This window comes from Plecotus auritus (genome assembly GCF_963455305.1).
Source record: "Plecotus auritus genome assembly, chromosome: 1".
In the NCBI taxonomy this organism is placed as follows: domain Eukaryota; kingdom Metazoa; phylum Chordata; class Mammalia; order Chiroptera; family Vespertilionidae; genus Plecotus; species Plecotus auritus.
Window position 1 is genome coordinate 192,149,863 of NC_137770.1, and position 19,161 is coordinate 192,169,023.

Genomic DNA, 19,161 nt, shown 5'->3' on the forward strand with positions numbered 1-19,161 from the left:
GCGGCTGTGCGGCCTCAAAGGGAGGGATCCGACCTGGCGCGCTCCGCCCCGCTCAGGGGTTCACCGCTGTGGCGGCCCAAGCATGGAGGGCGAGAGTACGTCGGCGGTGCTTTCGGGCTTCGTGCTCGGCGCGCTGTCCTTCCAGCACCTCAACACGGACTCGGACTCGGTGAGCTGAGGGGCGGGGCGGGATCCGGCGTCGCCTCGGAAGAGGCCGAGCGCCCTCTCCGCCGTTGCCCGCGAGCTCCCGGGGGCCGCAGCGCCGGCCTCAGCCCTCGGGCTCTGCCTCCTCCCGCTCCTGGGCAGCCCCGGAGGTGCCTCCAGCCCGCGAGGTCTTTTCCAGGATGAGCCCTCCCTTTGCTAAGCAGTGTTTGTTCCGAGCCCGGATCCGAGTGACCCGCACGCCCCCATTTCTCTCCTTGTACCGTCCCCCTTCTCTGGTCCCACTGGCTGTTGAAAAGCAGAAAGTACACAGCGTTCTACCGCCGCCGCCAGGCTGTGGCTGGGCCAGCTCCCTTTTCTCCTCTTTACCGACAGTCTTCTCAAAGACTACCGAGTTTGATGAAATGGTAGGGTGGTTAAGGGATAAAGAGGTGTTGCATCCAGTGGCCATTTTGGGGGGAATCTTAAGTGGATGAAAAAGCTTAATTGGGTATCGGATATCTGACTTTTGCATTAGTATTAAATTTATTAAGTTGTAAGGCCTCAGCTAGTTCCTTTTCTGATGCTTTCAGTTATGATTTAAATATTTATGCTCAAATATTAGATATATTTAAATACTTATTTCATACTAACTGCCTAGGTTAAAAACCTCTGGATGAAGCAATGAAGTCGTTTTTTAAATACAGTGTCTATTTTAATAAACTTATTTTTATGAAATTAAACGCTGTAAAACTTTGAGCCCAGGAAGTAGTGCCCTAGAGTAAGTGCTTAATAACTTGCTAATAGTTTAGAAAATACCATACTGAACAAACTCTAGTCATTTCTTAAATAACCTTGATTAACACCTAGAAAAGACAAATAGGACTATTTTAAATGTATGTAGCTGTGGAAATTATTTTAGAATGTCTTAGTGTAAATATAAACAGAATGGGTCCTTAAGTCCTCTGTAGCATAATTAGCCCTTGGAAAGTATCATAATGGTAGGCCCTTGTTTCTTAGATCTTTTTCCTTTAGTCTTCAAACGGCGATTTTCTTTTTTTAATATGTTTCTATTGATATGTAGAGAGAGGGGAAGGGAGAGGGAGAGATAGAAACATGGATTGGCTGCTTCCTGCACGCTCCCTGCTGGGGATGGAGCCTGAAACCTGGGCATGTGCCCTGACCAAGGATCAAACCTGTGACCTCTTGGTGCCTGGGCATACACTCAACCACTAAGCCACTGGGCTAAAGGGTGATTTTTTTAGATAATTATACTTGTTTTGTCCCGCTTCCTTTCCCAGGATTTGTCTAGAGTACTGGAGTGTAGAGTGTAGAGTTCTGGATTTGGTTCCCTTTTTGTCCAGTAAACCCTCACATCGTGGAAACATTCCTTTTGTGCTCTTTAATGAAATGGGAAGAAAAGGGTATTTTTAATTATAAAGATGACAAAATCTCCATTGTTGCTCAAGCATATGGGTTTTTATTCAAAAAAATTTTTTAAATATATTTTATTGATATTTTTACAGAGAGGAAGGGAGAGGGATAGAGAGCTAGAAACATCGATGAAACAGAAACATCGATCAGCTGCCTCCTGCACACCTCCCACTGGGGATGTGCCCGCAACCAAGGTACATGCCCGTGACCAGAATCGAACCCGGGACCCTTCAGTCCGCAGGCCAACGCTCTATCCACTGAGCCAAACCGGTTTTGGCAAGCATATGGGTTTTTAAATGTGCAAAGAGAAATAACTGAATTCTCCAAAACTCAAAAGAAATCACTACTGTTTTAGCAGGAATATAGCTAGTTCTTAAAGAATCAGGGCTTTCTGCTCACCTTATATTTTTTGTTTCTTTTTTGAAAAAATATATGTCTTTATTGATTTCAGAGAGGAAGGGAGAGAGAGAAAGAGATAGAAACATCAATGATGAGAATCACTGATCTGCTGCCTCCTGCATGCCCACACTGGGGATCGAGCCCACAATTCTGGGCATGTACCCTGACCGGGAATGGAACCCTGACCTCCTGGTTCATAGGTTGACGCTCAACCACTGAGCCACGATAGCTGGGCTATTTCTTTTCTTTTTTTTTTTTTCAGCTCCCCTTTTAGAAAGCAGACTCTGATACTGAATTTCTAATCTTTAATGTTTTGTACGATTTTAAATCTAAAAGCATTGATCTTTGTGTCATTTCAGAGGCTCAGAAGCCTCCACTGGCTCCCAGAAGTATGTGTCATCAATTCAGAGTCCTTGGCTAGTCATTTGGGAGTTATTCCTATCTATGATTTCCTTACAAATGGGAGCCTTCAGTTCCCAGGCAGACTGCTCTGCTCCTCATTCCTCATGCATTGTGTGCTCATTTCTAGCTTCAAACCTTTTATTCTCCCAAATATGCTAAAATTACAGTGGCACTTACAATTTCTACTCATTTTTATTTAACTGTTCATATTTCCCAACTAAACTTGGAGTGCATCTGGTCTTTGTTTTCTGTGCCTCCAAGCTGGAAGCACATATTGTATACATGGTTTAATACTTGAGAGATTGGTTAGTTAAGTGACTGAATGGTAATACTGTCAGCATATTCCATATATTTACCCTTTCTAATTTGTATCCATAGGAAGGTTTTCTTCTTGGGGAAGTGAAAGGTGAAGCCAAGAATAGCATTACTGATTCCCAAATGGATGATGTTGAAGTTATTTATACAATAGGTGAGTAACTTATTTCTTTGTCTCCTATTTTTGATGGTTTATGCTAAAAAGGGGTCAGCATAAATTACTTTTTAAATTGATTTTAAAAAAACAAAAATTTTTAAAAGCAGATTTTAAAACAGCATATTGCTTTTATTTCTCTTTAAAATACATATTTTTTTAATATGTTCGTATTGATTTGAGAGAGAGAGGAAGGGAGAGTGATAGAGAGATAGAAACATCATTTATCAGCTACCTCCTGCACACCACTTACTGGGGAGCAAGCCCACAAGCCTGGCATGTGCCCTGACAGGAAGCAAACCCATGATCCCTTGGTTCATTGGTCGACGCTCAACCACTGAGCAACACCGTTCAGGCTTGCCCTCATTTCTCAGTTAAAATTATGGCCATGGCCTAGTCCCATGGTCGGCAAACTGTGGCTCACGAGCCACATGCGGCTCTTTGGCCCCTTAAGTGTGGCTCTTCCACAAAATACCACGGCTTGGGCGAGTCTATTTTGAAGAAGTGGCGTTAGAAGAAGTTTAAGTTTAAAAAAATTGGCTCTCAAAAGAAATTTTAATCGTTGTACTGTTGATATTTGGCTCCGTTGACTAATGAGTTTGCCAACCACTGGCCCTAGTCTAAAGAAGGAGAAAGTTTGGGACATCAGCATGTAACCTTACTGTGGGAAAACAAGGTTGGCAGCTGTTCTTTCAGGGGGAAAAGAGGAAAAAGAGCTTTAAAATACATAGGGAGTTTTTTGATTAACATATGCAGCTTTTTCTGAACATTTTTTTAAATATATGTTTCTATTGATCTAGCACACAACCCGGTCATGTGCCCTGAGCAGGAATCAAACCAGCGACCTTTTGGTGCATGGGACAATGCTCACTCAACCAACTAAGCCACACTGGCCAGGGCCTGAGCATATTTTTTTAAACAAAAATTGGTGGTGTACTTTAAAAAAAATTTGCATCATGACATCGTTGTGTCATGACCATTTTCCCATATTAAATTAGCCTCTATCATTTTTTATAACTGCATTGTATTCTCTGTGGCCTTACTTCTATGGACTTTCAGCAGTCCTTAAAATAAGTATATTATCATCAGAGTTATTTCCAATTTTTATTATCATAAGTTATACTGAAGTGAACATCCTTGTATAGGTATTTTCCTTGTTATAGATATTTTCCTGGCAATATGCTTATAATGTCAAAGGATATAAACCTTTTTTTTAAAAGATGTGTTTTCATTGATCTCAGAGAGGAAGGGAGAGGGAGAGAGAGACAGGAACATCAGTGATGAGAGAGAATCATTAATCGGCTGCATCTTGCATGCCCCCCTCCAAGGATCGAGCCTGCAACCCAGGCATGTGGCCTAACTGGGAATCAAACTGTGACCTCCTGGTTTATAGGTCTGAGCTCAACCACTAAGCCACACCTGCCGGGCAAGGTTATGAACATTTTTAAAGTTCTTGATCTGTACTCTCAGATTGCTTTTCAGAAAGGTATAAGTATATATTCACACTAGGAGCCCAGCGCATGAAATCGCATGGCCCCCACCACCTACCCACCCACCCACCCACCCACTGCCCTTCCTTGACACCCAAACCTCTCCACACAGAGCTCCAGCGCACCTGGCCCAGCCGCTGACCCCTCTGGCCTTCTCTGGCCACTTCAAGTCCCGCCCTCAGTCCCTTGAGTGGCCTCGGGCTGGTCCTGCCTTCTTCAGGCACCTCCCTACTTCAGCCCCATCTCCGGAGCAACGCAGCAGCTCCGCCCCGGAGGAAAGCGTGGAAGCCTCCCACCTGCTGTGCTGTGCTCCTTCCCCTAGGGTGGGTGGCGAAGGACTGGTGAGGGGGGCGCTATGGGCTCTCACCCCCCGCCCTCCCCCGGCATGGGATGGTCCTGCCTCCTCCGGGCACCTCCCCGCTTCTGCCCCATCTCAGGAGCAATGCCCTGCTGCGCACGTGCAGGCAGCCTCCTGCAATCGGTCGTGACGTTACGGAGTAACGGACAATTTGCATATTCTTCTATTATTGTATAGGATTATTCATGTTATTTTTTGTTTGCCATTTTAAAAGGTTAAAAATGGAAGTACAGCCCTAACTGGTTTGGCTCAGTGGATAGAGCGTCGGCCTGTGGACTCAAGGGTCCCAGGTTCAATTCCGGTCAAGGCCATGTTCCTTGGTTGCGGGCACATCCCCAGTAGGGGGTGTGCAGGAGGCAGCTGATTGATGTTTCTCTCTCATCAATGTTTCTAACTCTCTCCCTATCCCTTCCTCTCTGTAAAAAATTAAATATATTAAAAAAAATGGAAGCACATATGTGTAAATTTACATATGTGTATAAATATAGTGTATATGTGTAAGGAAATACATAAAGTCAATTTAAACCCACTCTCATTAGTTTCCTCTGTGACCACCACTATTGGTTTCACATGTATATGTTTCATTTAAACAAATGGGATCATCTATACATGGATAAATATCTCCAAGATGTTATTAGTACAGAAGAATGTCATTGTGTATAGTTTGTCATTCTTTCTGATGGCTTCAGAGTTCCATTATATGGACATACCATAACTTATTTAAACAGCTATGAATGACTTTCTATTTGTAATAAAATAGTAGACCTTTTATTGTGCATATGTCTTTGTGCCTTTGAATATATCTGAAAGTCAAATTCCTAGAGGTAGAACCATTGCCTTTTGGAAAAGTCATGCCATCCTAGACTCCTCAATATGTAAAAGTACCTGTGTCCCCATAATCTTGCCACCACTAATTATTATCAGGTCTTTGAATCTTTGCCAATGTAATAAGTAAAAAAAAAAAAAATCATTTTAATTTGCATTTCTTAATTACAAATGAGATTGAGGGTTTATGTACTGACCTTTTTGGGGGGCCTTTTTCTTTTAATTGGCATGCTGCCCAAAGTATCAAACACACTTTGAGGAGTTTAAATAAGCAACCATTTACTGAGCCATTGTGCCAGGATAGTACTCAGCTTTAAGGTGTCAGGCAAGTGCTATAGAAATGCTTAAGTATGCCCCGGCCCGCGGGGCAGCAACGAGGGCACGCAGGAACCACCTAAGAGAATGAAACAAACAAGGAACGCGAAGAACGGAGGCAAGACAAGGTTCCTGATCAAGCCTCGTTTTTTTATTCGAGTGTTGCGGTATATAAGCACTCAAGAGGGGAGGGGTAGGATAAGGAGTTGCCATGGGATGATTGGTTGGGGACTGGGTATCTGTCCTAGCTGATCGGTTATTCTGATATGGGGGGTTCTTCTGGCCCTTGGGCGCGCGGGCTTTCCTTGCTCAATCAGGAAGTAGGGCTGACCAGGGAGTAAGACCAAATTCTTCTTTTATGGCCCCCGGCATAAGTATTTGCTCAAATTATTTGAAAATGTTAGATTACTTTAAGACACATGATAACAGATAAAATCCAAGATCTACAAATTTCTATATTGCTTTGGTTAATGAAATTTTCATTTTATACTTTGTTATCTGCACCCGAGAATGTTGGGCTGTTACCAGTTACAAAGACTATCTGTTCAGTGTTTTTTCAGGCAGAGATTTATCTGAGGGTAGCATACATTTGCTAGGAGAAAAATGTCTAAAGAGGATGATCACTTTTCCAATTTAGATTTATTTCTATTGACAAGAAATAAAACTAGCCTCTTAAAAAAGGTTTTGCCCTGGCCGGTATGGCTCAGTTGGTTAGAGCATAGTCCCATGCCCCGTAAAGAAAAAGATGTTTGGATTTTTTTTCTTGATAGTTAACATTAACAAATCCTTTGTGAGACAACTACTTGTAATAACAAAAGATCCCATTAACAGCTGTTTTTATCAATTGAGTAAAATTAGAGTATAACCCATTTTAGAATTCAAAGGAAAAATTGCAGCTTTGAATTTGTCTTTTGTGTTGTTGTTAGTAACATACATAGAAGGAATATACCACTCTGGTTAGGAGTGAAGCTCTTTGAATGTTGGCCCTGGCTTGGGAGAGTCACTTAATCTCTCTGCCTGTTCCCTCAGCTTTAAAATGGAAGGAATAACATCTGTCTCATAGGTTTGTTCTGAGGTTTAAAGGAGATAATGGTAAAGTACTTCCTGGCATGAGGTATTCGACATTATGTTATTCAAATAACAATGAATGTAATCTTAATTAAAAATTCTTTTTTCCAGACATTCAGAAATATATTCCATGTTATCAGCTTTTTAGGTGAGTAAGCAAGAGCAAGTAAATGATCCACTGTGAAAATTACTCTGCAAGTGAAGTAATTCTTAAAACTAACAGAGTATCTTTGTTATATATGGTGCTGCTGTTTAAAATGAAAAGACTTTTTTTTTTTAATACATGAAAATTTACTTGTTCATTTCAACCCTAATATTTCATTCTTTGTATTTATATGCTTGTGTTAGCTGGTCTCTACTGCCTCTTCCAGGCCCCAGTTTACTTTGAGGATTGCTTTTCCTTCTCACACCCACTCACCTCATTGCATTATTATAAACTCAGTGACACACTTTCATACATCAACAGCAGCCTTTTTCCCTACCCTTTTATTCTAGTTTATCATAGGTTTCTTCACTTATCATATTTTTTAATGTTATATTTTGTCAATTAACCAGTTAGGTTCCTTACCCTGCTTCCTTTTGCTTTTCTAGGGTGAAAACTTGTGCTCTTAGTCCTATAGATAGAAGTAGTATTGTTAGCTCTTAATATAAGCTGTGGTATTATTAAATACTTTTTATTGAGGTATTGTTACATACATATGGAAAAGTACACAAATAAATGTTCATAAAGCAAACAGTTATAACTATAACATGGTGTTGTTTTTGTTTGTTTGTTTGTTTGTTTTTTTAAATATATATTTTATTGATATTTTACAGAGAGGAAGGGAGAGGGATAGAGAGCCAGAAACATCGATGAGAGAGAAACATCGATCAGCTGCCTCCTGCACACCCCCCACTGGGGATGTGCCCGCAACCAAGGTACATGCCCTTGACCGGAATCGAACCCGGGACCCTTCAGTCCACAGGCCGACGCTCTATCCACCGAGCCAAACCGGTTTCGGCAACATGGTGTAGTTTTGAAATAGCTTTATGATTTATATAAACTATATGAATAATCAACGTTACTAACTTACAGTCACACTTAGTGATTGTGTAAAAGTTGCAGTGGAGCACTGGGTTAAAGTGATAAAGATTTATGGTAGGGGATGATAGAAATAAAGGCTTAGTATAGTCTTTTTAAAAATGTATTTCTTTATTGATTTCAGAGAGGAAGGGAGAGGGATATAGAAACATCAATGATGAGAGAGAATCATTGATCGGCTGCCTCCTGCACGCCCCCTACTGGGGACTGAGCCCACAACCCGGGCATGTGTCCTTGGCCGGAATCAAACCTGGGATCCTTCAGTCTACAGGCCGACGCTCTATCCACTGAGACAAACCAGTGAGGGCGGCTTAGTATAGTCTTAAACTGCTGCACCAAAAAGAGGTACAGCTCATATAGTGCCTTACATAAATGGACATACAAAAATATTTGTTGAATGACTAAGGGATTCTTGGTGGAGACTCATGAAAAATATTTCTCTGTACCTGCCCTTTGCTAGATGGAACACTTTGTCTATTTTTCCATTAAAAACTTTTTTTTTAAATCCTTACCTGAAGGTATTTTCCCACTGATTTTTTTTTAAAATATATTTTCATTGACCTCAGAGAGGAAGGGAGAGGGAGAGAGAAATAGAAACATCAGTGATGAGAAAGAATCATTGATTGGCTGCCTCCTGCACGCCCCCCACTGGGGACCGAGCCCACAACCCGGGCATGTGCTCTTGGCCGGAATTAAACCCGGGACCCTTCAGTCCACAGGCCAACGCTCTATCCACTGAGCCAAACCAGCTAGGGCCCCACTGATTTTTAGAGAGAGTGAAGAGAAAGGGAAAGACAGAAACATCCATGTGAGAGAAACACATTGATTGGTTGCCTCCTGCACAGGTACCAGGGCCCGGGCCAGGGAGGAGCCTACAACCGAGGTACCTGCCCCTGACTGGAATTGAACCTGGGACCCTTCAGTCTGCAGGCCAGTGCTTTATCCACTGAGCCAAACTGGCTAGGGCTCCATTAAAAACTTTTAATATAAGCTTTTGTAATTTAAAAAGAAAAATATATATTGTCCATTAGGATATACCTTTAGTTCTATGTAACTTAATTTTTAGTGTACAGATTAGAATTACCATTAAACTTATTACAGTGACTATTATTTATAAAGGATTTTGCATAACAGATAGTGCACCATCATAGAAAAGAATATGGTTTATTTCAGATGTTAACAGGAGGAAAATATTATGTGCATTCCTTGTTATTGGAAGGGAAAGAAGGCTGGAAGTAAACGCTTTAGAATCTTTTAGAATTATCTTTTAATTCTCCCTACATCTTTGGCTTTCCAGCTACAGAACAAAGACCACTAAACTAAAGCAGTACCTATTCTGTGCTCCCCCGCACTCCCCGTTAAAAAAACAAAAAACCAACCAACTCCTGAAACACTTTTTTTTTTTTTTTAAATATATTTTATTGATTCTTTACAGAGAGGAAGGGAGAGGGATAGAGAGCTAGAAACATCGATGAGAGAGAAACATCGATCAGCTGCCTCCTGCACCCCCCACTGGGGACGTGCCCGCAACCAAGGTACATGCCCTTGACCGGAATCGAACCTGGGACCTTTCAGTCCACAGGCCGACGCTCCATCCACTGAGCCAAACCGGTTTCGGCCTCTTTTCTTAATTTAATGCAAATATTGCCTTTGGCATGAACAATTGGAGCACAATAATGATATATACAAAAATATGTAAATAATAAATTATCTTTTCATTATTGTGCTCCAGTACTTATTTTACATATTTTTGTATGTATCAATATTTTCCTTTAAGTTTTAATAAGTAAATTGTGAATTAATTTTGAACTGGCTGTGTGAATTCACAAATACCTGTGTTTAATGAGTATTTTGTTTTAAGAAAATGTGATGCCCAAAGTTTTCTCCACCCCTTTTCCTTTTCCATTGCTTATGGACCTCATATTTCTACCACTTTAAGTCTGATACTTTGAGAACATTCTCTACTATTTATATTAGAACTTCCATCTGAAAAGCAGGTAGGTATATGTGGATTTGGGTTGGGTACTTAGGTTAGGAGTAACTAAAATTAAAGATGCTAATAAAATCATTCATATTTTTAGCTTATTTGAAATGCTTTTAATTTTGGTTTTTACAGTTTCTACAATTCTTCTGGTGAATTAAATGAGCAAGCACTAAAGAAAATACTATCAAGTATCAAAAAGGTATTCCCTGACTTACCTTGTCTTTTATATTATAAGTATTATTTTCAGTTCCTAAAAGCATGTAACACTTTGACAGAACTTTTAAGCACCATGTGTCATCACGATGTCCTATACTAGTAAAGCAGGTGAGGTAAGGCTTGTTCTTTCCAGAAATTTAAAGGGGCTGCTCTGAAAGCAAAACTAGTCATTAGAAGAATTAATCTTGTTTTCATCCTTCCCTTGATTATTCCAATGAACATTGATCTCTTCCTCTTCTACCTTCCCACCATACCCCTTCCCAGTATAATTTATTCTAAGACAGTGGTTCTCAACCTTTTTAATGCCGTGACCCTTCAATACAGTTCCTCATGTTGTGATGACCCCCAACCATAAAATTATTTTCGTTGCTACTTCATAACTGTAATTTTGCTACTGTTAATGAATCGTAATGTAAATATCTGTTTTCCCATGGTCTTAGGCTCTACAGCAGCGGTTCTCAACCTGTGGGTCACGACCCACAGATTGAGAACCGCTAGCAGGGTCGCCTAAGATCATCGGAAAACACAGATATTTACATTACCATTCATTAACAGTAGCAAAGTTACAGTTATGAAGTAGCAACGAAAATAATTTTCAACCTATTAACCAGGAGGTCATGGTTCAATTCCTGATAGGGGCACAAGCTCGGGTTTCCGGCTCAGTCCCCAGTAGGGTGTGAACAGGAGGCAGCCGATTAATGATTCTCTCTCATCATTGATGTTTCTATCTCTCCCTCTCCCTTCTTCTCTGAAATCAATAAAAATACATTTTTAAAAAAGAAGTAATTTTAATTTCCTCAATTTAAATGAGCAAATATAAAACTTAGTTGCTGAAATGGTCACAAACAGATCTCTAAGCGAAGTGGTGGTTTCTTTTTTTACAATTACTGAGTTTCCAGCAAAAATTAATTTTGTAGTTTAAAAAAAAAGGTTCAGTAACACTTAACAACACATTTCTTTAGCATGTTACAGTTCATAAAACCCTTTCACATGATCTTATTCAATCTTGAAACCAATTCTCTGGGAGAGGTGATATCATTACCATATAAATTTCAGTTTTAAAAGCTACTGGGTTCAACTTATTTATTTATTTTAAATATATTTTTATTGATTTCAGAGAGGAAGAGGGAAAAAGAGTTAGAAACATCAGTGATGAGAGAGAACCATTGATCAGCTGCCTCCTGCACGCCCCCTACTGGGGATCAAGCCCGCAACCCGGGCACATGCCCTCGATCAGAATCGAACCTGGGACCCTTCAGTCCGCAGGTCGATGCTCTATCCACTAAGCCAAACCAGCCAGGGCTCAACTTACTTAACAAACCAAGTATCCATATAGGAAATCAACTTGTTTTCATTGACATTATCTTAGTTTAAATTTTGACTAAAGATTAAGATTTTATTTATTTTTCCCTCCTGAACAGGCATTTAATAGTCTTATTTCAGTTGGAAGCAGTAGTTGGAGAATAAGTTACAGGGACAGACAAAAAAACAAAAACAAAACTCACACAACTTAAAGTGCTTCAGGCTGCAAACGTAAACATGAGGGGCAGGAGGAGGCCACCTAGCTATCTCCCCTCACCTCTGAGACAGGAGGGTCAGTGTCTGGGTCTCTTTATCATCACCACCCTCTAATCTCAGCCTTGAGGTGGGTAGGTGTGGGGGGGAATGTCAGAGGCAGGAAAGACAACTTAATAGGAATGAGAAACCACTTTGTAAACTTAGAACCAGGGAACAAGGCAGGGAAACAAGGGAGCTCTTGGAACCCTTGCCCTGACCAAGAGGTGGGACCAGCCCCCCCACCCCCACCCCCAGGAAGTCAGGGGAATACTGTTGGTTTAGTGCTGCAGCCATACCCGCCCATTTCACACCTTTTCCCTCATCAGCAGACACAGACAGACTGTGGCCTCCTCACCCACAATGGGAGGCATCCCTAGGGAGGCACAACCTGGAATAAGGACCCCCTCCAGGGGCATTCGATTTCTGGGCATGTAAGAGAGCCTGCAAGGTGCTAGTTTATGGCTCCACCACCAGGACTTTGCACTTGCATTTGGCAGTCTTGTCCAGAGAGAGCACAGCCTTTTTCGGGGGTAGGTAGAGTGGGCGGCCAACTCTGGAGGCCACGGGGGGTGTGATGGCCCTGTGCTCCATCACACTGCCAGACCTGGAGGAAGGCAGAGGATGTGGGGTCTAGTTAGACCTTAGGACCGCTTCCTGCTCCCTCTCCAATTCTGGCCTCTACTGAGTCCAGTGGCTCCCCTCCCTTGGTTCCATTCCTCATGAGGTGGCTGCGGGGAGGCTGTTGTGGGTGAAGGACTGAGAGCGGCCCAGGCTAGCCTGGTGCCTCCACCAAGTCCCGGACAGCTGGGCTGCTGGGACTGCTCTTTTGAGAGAGGGACTGGGCCTTGGGTGAAGGGTGGGACACACTAGCAGTGAATTGTAGCTTCAGTTTCATGTGCTGGCTCAGCTAGGGTGGAAAGACAGATCAGCATTCCCAGTTGGCTTCCAGGCCCCAGACCTCCTTTCAAATCACCTTTCCCCTTGATAGACCAATACTGGATCTAAATTCCTCCTTCCCTCAGCCTGGCTTTAGTGCCATCCATTGTATTTCCTCTCCATCAGCTAGCAGCCCTGATGCCTCCTATCCCAACATTCTGCATCACCACCACACTGTCCACCCCTCTCCAGCACCTCCCCAGCCCACCTCAAAGAGCCCTGTCCTTAGAACCTGGAAGGCTACACTGAAGGTGAGTGCACTACCCTTCCAGGAAAAGCCAAGGTTGTTGAGGGGCATGTGGCAGACAATGGAGTCTAGGGCAACCTGCATGGCCCGAAGGTCCTCACACAGTTGCTTTCCTGGGGGGCAGAAACAGCGACCAGTAAACACATCTGTACAGTGTTCCTCAGCAAGGGGCTTCCACGAGCACAGTCTTGATTGATCCTCAAAGTCACCCAGCCTGTGTGTGCTCCGGGGTCCACACAAGCCTCACAGCAAGGAAGCCTTGGAGATTGTTGAGCAGCGTGTAGGTGACTGTGAAATGCTCGTAGGTCTGAAATGGGGTCTCACAAGAAGCAGTCATCACAAAGCATGGGCGGTCCAGGCGAATGCTGGGCAGGCAGTAGTGGGTGTAGATGCTCTGGGTGAAGGGCAGCTTTGGGGTGGACCACTGAACCACAGCAATCAAGGGGACTTCTAGGCCCTTGGCCTTAGGTGTCCCTGAAACCATCTATCCAGTGTAACAGCGAGTGGGAAGATAACCTCATCTGTGGACACAGTTGGTTCCTCCACAGGCAGCGTGGTCACTCCCCCTGAGGTTGCAGGGCCCGGGTCGTGGGTGAGAAAACAACCCCCCACTGCCTGGATCCCCGCTCCCTGGGGGTTCGGGAGGCTGGTTGCTGGGGTTGCCAGGGCAGTGGCCAGTTCTGCCTGGGCCACTCCCAGTGCCAGAACCCCCCACTCCCACCCCCCGGCAGTGAAGCACTAGCAGGAAGCGGACAGTCTCCCCCAGGTAGAGATGGTTGAGCCCGGGGCAGCGCCTGGTACCAGCCTGGGTCCCCCACCAGTGGCACAGCCGAGCTAAAGATTAAGATTTTAAAAGAGCAAATGCCATAAAAGAAGTTAATGTTTTTCCCCCTAATCTATATTGAATAAAATTTAGTCCTGAAACTGAATAAAAAGTAATTTAACTGCAAGACAGTTTGCATACTTTACAAAGTATAAAAGTTTATATTTAAGTGTGTTTTGTTTACATATGCCCCAAATCTTGCTAAATATTAAGAAAAACATTTTTTTTTTTAAATATATTTTATTGATTTTTCACAGAGAGGAAGGGAGAGGAACAGAGAGTTAGAAACATCGATGAGAGAGGAACATCGATCAGCTGCCTCCTGCACACTCCCCACTGGGGATGTGCCCGCAACCAAGGTACATGCCCCTGACCGGAATCGAACCCGGGACCCCTGAGTCCACAGGTCGATGCTCTATCCACTGAGCCAAACCGGTCAGGGCAAGAAAAACATTTTTAAAAAAAGCTTTTATTGATTTCAGAGAGGAAGAGAGAAGGAGAGATAGAAACATCGATGATGAGAGAGAATCATTGATCGGCTGCCCCCTGCACGCCCCCTACTGGGGATCAAGCCCGCAACCCAGGCATATGCCCCTGGCTGGAATCAAACCTGGGACCCTTCAGTCCGCAGGCTGATGTTTTATCCCCTGAGCCAAGCCGGCCAGGGCGAGAAAGCCATTTTTTAATGCTGTCAATTGTATTGCTTAATTATGATAAGACACATAATAATTGTAATTATTAAGGTGTGTGTTTTTTTTCTGTATTTCCTTTCAGGATGTGGTGGGTTGGTATAAATTCCGACGCCATTCAGACCAGATCATGACATTTAGAGAAAGACTACTTCACAAAAATTTACAGCAGCATCTTTCAAGCCGGGAACTTGTTTTTCTGCTATTAACACCAAGTATAATAACAGAAAGCTGTTCTACTCATCGGCTGGAGCATGCCTTATATAAACCGCAGAAAGGGTAAATGTTGGCCAGTCATTAGCTATCTTCAGCTAATAGAAAAATACACTCAGTATTTTTATAGCACTTTTTGTAGCTTATCAAGTATTTTCATACATTGTTACATTAGATTGTCATAATATTGCTCTGAAGTCTGTCTTACCATCTGTTCTTAATAGATGGGAAAATGAATGTCAGATAAAGAAATCAGAAGCCCAGTATGGAATGTTGACTTATATTTCTGGCACTGAGGGTTTGCTATTATTTAACATAAGATGGAAAAAATATGTGTGCTTTAGATATTGGTTGCTAAAGGATATAATGTAGAACTTAAATCTAGATACTTGAGCAGCTTTTCTACAACCTCTGCAAGGAAGCAAGGTAGTTCTTGATGATCTACCAAAATGGTTTAACAGACTCCCCAAAGGTTGTATAAACATTTTCATGGAATATGAGAATTTTAAGGTAAAAGACTACCAACTAAGGTTTATTATTCATGGAAGATAGGCTAAATCTCAACAATTAGCCTTGTATTTATACTAGAGGCCGAGTGCATGAAATTTGTGCACTCGGGGTGGGGGGGTCCCTCAACCCAGCCTGTGCCCTCTCACAGTCCGGGAGCCCTCGGGGGATGAATGACTGATGGCTTAGGCCCACTCCCTGGCAGTGGGACATCCTTAGCGCTGCTGTGGAGGTGGGAGAGTCTCCCGCCACTGCCCCTGCGCTCGTCAGCCGTGAGCCTGGCTTCTGGCTGAGCAGTGCTCCCCCTGTGGGAGCATTGAGCGTTTGCCCCCTGGTGGTCAGTGCACATCACAGCAGCCAGTCGCTCCTCCATTTGGTCGATTTTCATATTAGCCTTTTATTATATTGGATGTGCTAATCAGTTAAAATAGCCATAAAAGTATTTTTTATGTAATTATCTTACACCGTGTACACGTCACAACTTTTTTTTTTAAATACTCACCTAAGGATATTTTTGCGTTTTTTTTTTTTTTTTTAAATATTTAAAAAAATATATTTTTATTGATTTCACAGAGGGAAAGGGAGATAGAAACATCAATGATAAGAGAGAATCATTGATCGGCTGCCTCCTGCACATCCCCTACTGGGGATCGAGCCCGCAACCTGGGCATATGCCCTTGACCGGAATCGAACCTGGGACCCTTCAGTCCGCAAGCTGACCCTCTATTCACTGAGACAAACCAGCTAGGGCTTTCCATTGATTTTTAGAGAGTTTGGAAGGGAGGGGGAGAGACAGAGAAAGGAACAGCAATTGGTTGCCTCCAGCACACACTCCTACTGGAACTAGGAATCGAGTCTGCAACAGAAGTATGTGCCCTTGACTGGAATCGAACCTGTGACACTTCAGTCCATGGGCCGATGCTCTAACGGTTAGAGTCTAACCACTTAGCTAAACTGACTAGGGCAATTCACAACTTTTAAAAGCCATTTTCCTCAAGTCAGTAAATTCTATCTAGGATAAGTAGTAAGGAATAGGATTTTTTTGTTTTTTAATCTTATAGGGGAAAGGTAGTCTATACTAATAAGTAGATGCTAATCTTTGACTTTATTCTAGGTTTATATTTTAAAATTTTATTTCCTCAGACTTTTTCATAGGATACCCTTAGTGGTGGCCAACCTGGGCATGTCTGAACAACTAGGTTATAAAACTGTATCAGGTTCCTGTACATCCACTGGTTTTAGCCGAGCAGTAAAAACACACAGGTGAGATTCCTCAATTGCTTCCCCACTAAAATTATTCCTATTCCTTTACTGAAATTAATTATTATACAAATGAAGAATAAAAATAAAAGGAAAATTAACTAATAACCATATCACTCAAATAAACTAGACTTTTAACTTTTTCCATATTTCCTTCTAGCACTTGTCCATTTACATAGAGGGAAGTTGTTCCATATTTAATGTATTTTCTAAGACTAAGTAGCTAGCCTTAAAATAATAAATTTTCTAAGGCATCAGTTTATATTAAATGCATGAAATTAGACTGCATAATAAATACAAAAAATGAGGCTCTAGCCAAGATTCATGCATACTACCAGCTGCTAAGTTATAACTTTTTTTGTGATCGTTAAAGAAATGATTGTCAGAAATAGCAACAATGGTATTACAGGATACTTCCTAGTGAATAAACTTTGAGAAAAGGCACTAGATTTTATTTATTTTTGTGTTCCCACAGTGCTTACCAGTGTCTTATATAAATACTGCATTTTATTGATTCTAAGATGTACAGTTTTAAATTTACCTCAAATTGGGATGTTTTACAAACCATGTCTTAGCATTTTTTTCTTCTTGGTATGTAAAATAATGTTGCCTCTTTCAATCAATGATGCTTTAAAATCAGTAAAATATGATTGTGATTCTTCCATAGCTCAACTACAAATAAGTTTTCATCATATCACTAAGTTCTGTATACTTGCCTGATGAAATGGTAATGTTTTACAGCCCTGAATTTTTTAAAGAAGATGGATCTTTAAAGGAAGTACACAAGATAAATGAAATGTATGCTTCTTTACAAGAGGAATTAAAGGTAACATAACTTGTCCAACACTTAGAGACCACTTTAGAGTTGATATCAAATTGATCATTGAGAATTTTTAGGCAAAAATTGACATTAGATTAAATTTTAGTTTCATTTAGCTTCAGTAACAAAGACCTCAATTTTAGTAGCCTATAAACATAAAAATTTAGTCTCACATAATGTCTTGGCTGCAACTCTGCTCCTATTCTAAGTATCTTCATTCTAGGATCCAGACTGAAGGAGCAGCCCTTACGTGGGATATGCTCCTCTCATGACAAAGGAAAAGAACAAGAAAGCTAGTGGAAATTCACAGCAGTTCTTAAAACTGCTCAGAGATGGCTTGTCTCTTCCACTTGTATTTCATTGGTCAGAGGATATCGCATGACAGTAGGTAGGGACATCTAATCCTTTTATAGGATAAAAACAAAAGCAAATATTTGGGAACAAGACAGTCTAGCACTGTATTTAGCTCTATCTTACTTTGTCAGTTCAATCCTTTGAGAAATAAACATCAAGGTAGGATTAGACAGATTTATTGGGCCTGAGAAGGGGAGGGTGCTTCTGAAAAAGAAGACAGAGAAAGGAAATTGGGTAGGAAGAACTTTATTTAGAATGCAGGACCAGAAAAGTTTCAGCCAGGCAAAGCTGTCCTATAGGAATGGACTTGTAATAATACCCACAACGTGCTCAGTCACTAAGAGCAGCCTAGAGAAAGCCTGGCCTAAGCACAGACACAGTAGTGGGTCCAAAAGCATGGCAGCTGGGCTGCTAGTCAACTATGCCTCCTCCAGATAAGATTACAGTAGTATACTTCCATGGTCGCCATACTCATCAATAGAGCACACACTAAGAGAAATGACGTTAATACGTTTTACACACTACTAATATGAATGATAGTACAGGAATTTTAGAAAATAGAGAAACATTTAGAATGCCACCATTGCAACATAACTGTTTTCACTTTGCCATATTCTGCAGTTTTTCCCTAATGTATACATACTTGTATATAGTTGATAGTGATGGAGGTACATCAATGTGTATCATGATTTTTATTTATTCAATATATTAAACATTTTTCATGTTGCTACATATTCTTTTGTTCTTTTTAATGGCAGTGTATTTCATAGAGTAGTACATTGGAACTCTTATGTTAAAAGTACCAACTTGGGCTAAAATACGGAATGTAAAGAGGTGTATTAAAGGAACTGTAGGCAGAAAGCAGCTGAGTTTCAGGAAGAAATTGGAACCAGGAATTAAGAGTGCCATCACAACTTTCTCTCCCTCTGTGTCTGCACAACGGTTTCCTTCAAAGTATCTACAGGTCTTTCTGTTTATTCATCCACTGGCTGGCCAGACAGCTAACTCACAGTTGCATTTAGAGAGCTCTTCTATTCAAGAGATTATTAGGGTTTGCTGATTTGCTATGTATGTCTCTGCTTGGGTAAGTTAGGGTGACGTTAGTGAAGGGTTTATTGGTGAACTTATGGCAGCGTGAACAAGTTCATGATAAATAGGCTAAGCAGACATTTAAAAAAGTATCCAGCCAAAACCGGTTTGGCTCAGTGGAAGAGCGTCAGCCTGCGGACTGAAAGGTCCCAGGTTCGATTCCGGTCAAGGGCATGTACCTTGGTTGCGGGCACATCCCCTGTAGGAGGTGTGCAAGAGGCAGCTGATCGATGTTTCTCTCTCATCGATGTTTCTGACTATCTATCCCTCTCCCTTCCTCTCTGTAAAAAATCAATAAAAATATATTTAAAAAAAAAAAAAAAGTATCCACTAGTCCTGGCCACTTTGACTCAGGCCCAAGGACCAAAGGGTTGCAGGTACAATCCCCAGTCCGAGGCAAGCAATTGATGTGAATCTCTCACATCAATATTTCTCTTTCTCTCTCTCCCTTCTCCTCCCTCCCTCCTACTTTCTCTAAAAATCA

The 19,161-nt window shown here is 41.7% G+C and overlaps 2 protein-coding genes and 1 pseudogene across 10 annotated transcripts in view; 1 reads left to right on the forward strand and 2 right to left on the reverse strand.

Annotated features, from left to right (window-relative positions):
* The window catches only part of GPAT3 (glycerol-3-phosphate acyltransferase 3), a 77,202-nt gene extending 76,773 nt beyond the window's left edge, over window positions 1-429 (reverse strand). Inside the window, exon 1 of the mRNA XM_080647012.1 lies at window positions 34-429. The gene's annotated coding sequence lies outside the window, so the exon portion shown is untranslated. The remainder of the gene's footprint in view (window positions 1-33) is intronic.
* The window catches only part of ABRAXAS1 (abraxas 1, BRCA1 A complex subunit), a 25,227-nt gene continuing 6,066 nt past the window's right edge, over window positions 1-19,161 (forward strand). For 2 of the 8 annotated variants that reach the window (XR_013959335.1, XM_080646959.1), the window contains exons 1-7: window positions 7-169; window positions 2,755-2,845; window positions 7,013-7,049; window positions 10,099-10,165; window positions 14,520-14,713; window positions 16,298-16,417; window positions 17,156-17,240. Coding sequence is in view for 6 of the 8 variants with exons in the window: in XM_080646959.1 (XP_080503085.1) it covers window positions 83-169; window positions 2,755-2,845; window positions 7,013-7,049; window positions 10,099-10,165; window positions 14,520-14,713; window positions 16,298-16,417; window positions 17,156-17,240 (681 nt within the window). In the remaining 2 variants the exon portion in view is untranslated. Of the gene's footprint in view, window positions 570-2,754; window positions 2,846-7,012; window positions 7,050-9,921; window positions 9,980-10,098; window positions 10,166-14,519; window positions 14,714-16,297; window positions 16,418-17,155; window positions 17,241-19,161 lie in introns of those variants that run through there. The other 6 variants (XR_013959336.1, XM_080646958.1, XM_080646961.1 and 3 more) reach the window with 5 other exon arrangements.
* Window positions 12,196-13,406, reverse strand: LOC308255711 (trafficking protein particle complex subunit 14-like; annotated as a pseudogene). Its single transcript has 4 exons — window positions 13,132-13,406; window positions 12,884-13,035; window positions 12,456-12,646; window positions 12,196-12,343 (listed from the first exon to the last, which is right to left on the reverse strand). The product of its transcript is annotated as a trafficking protein particle complex subunit 14-like (transcript).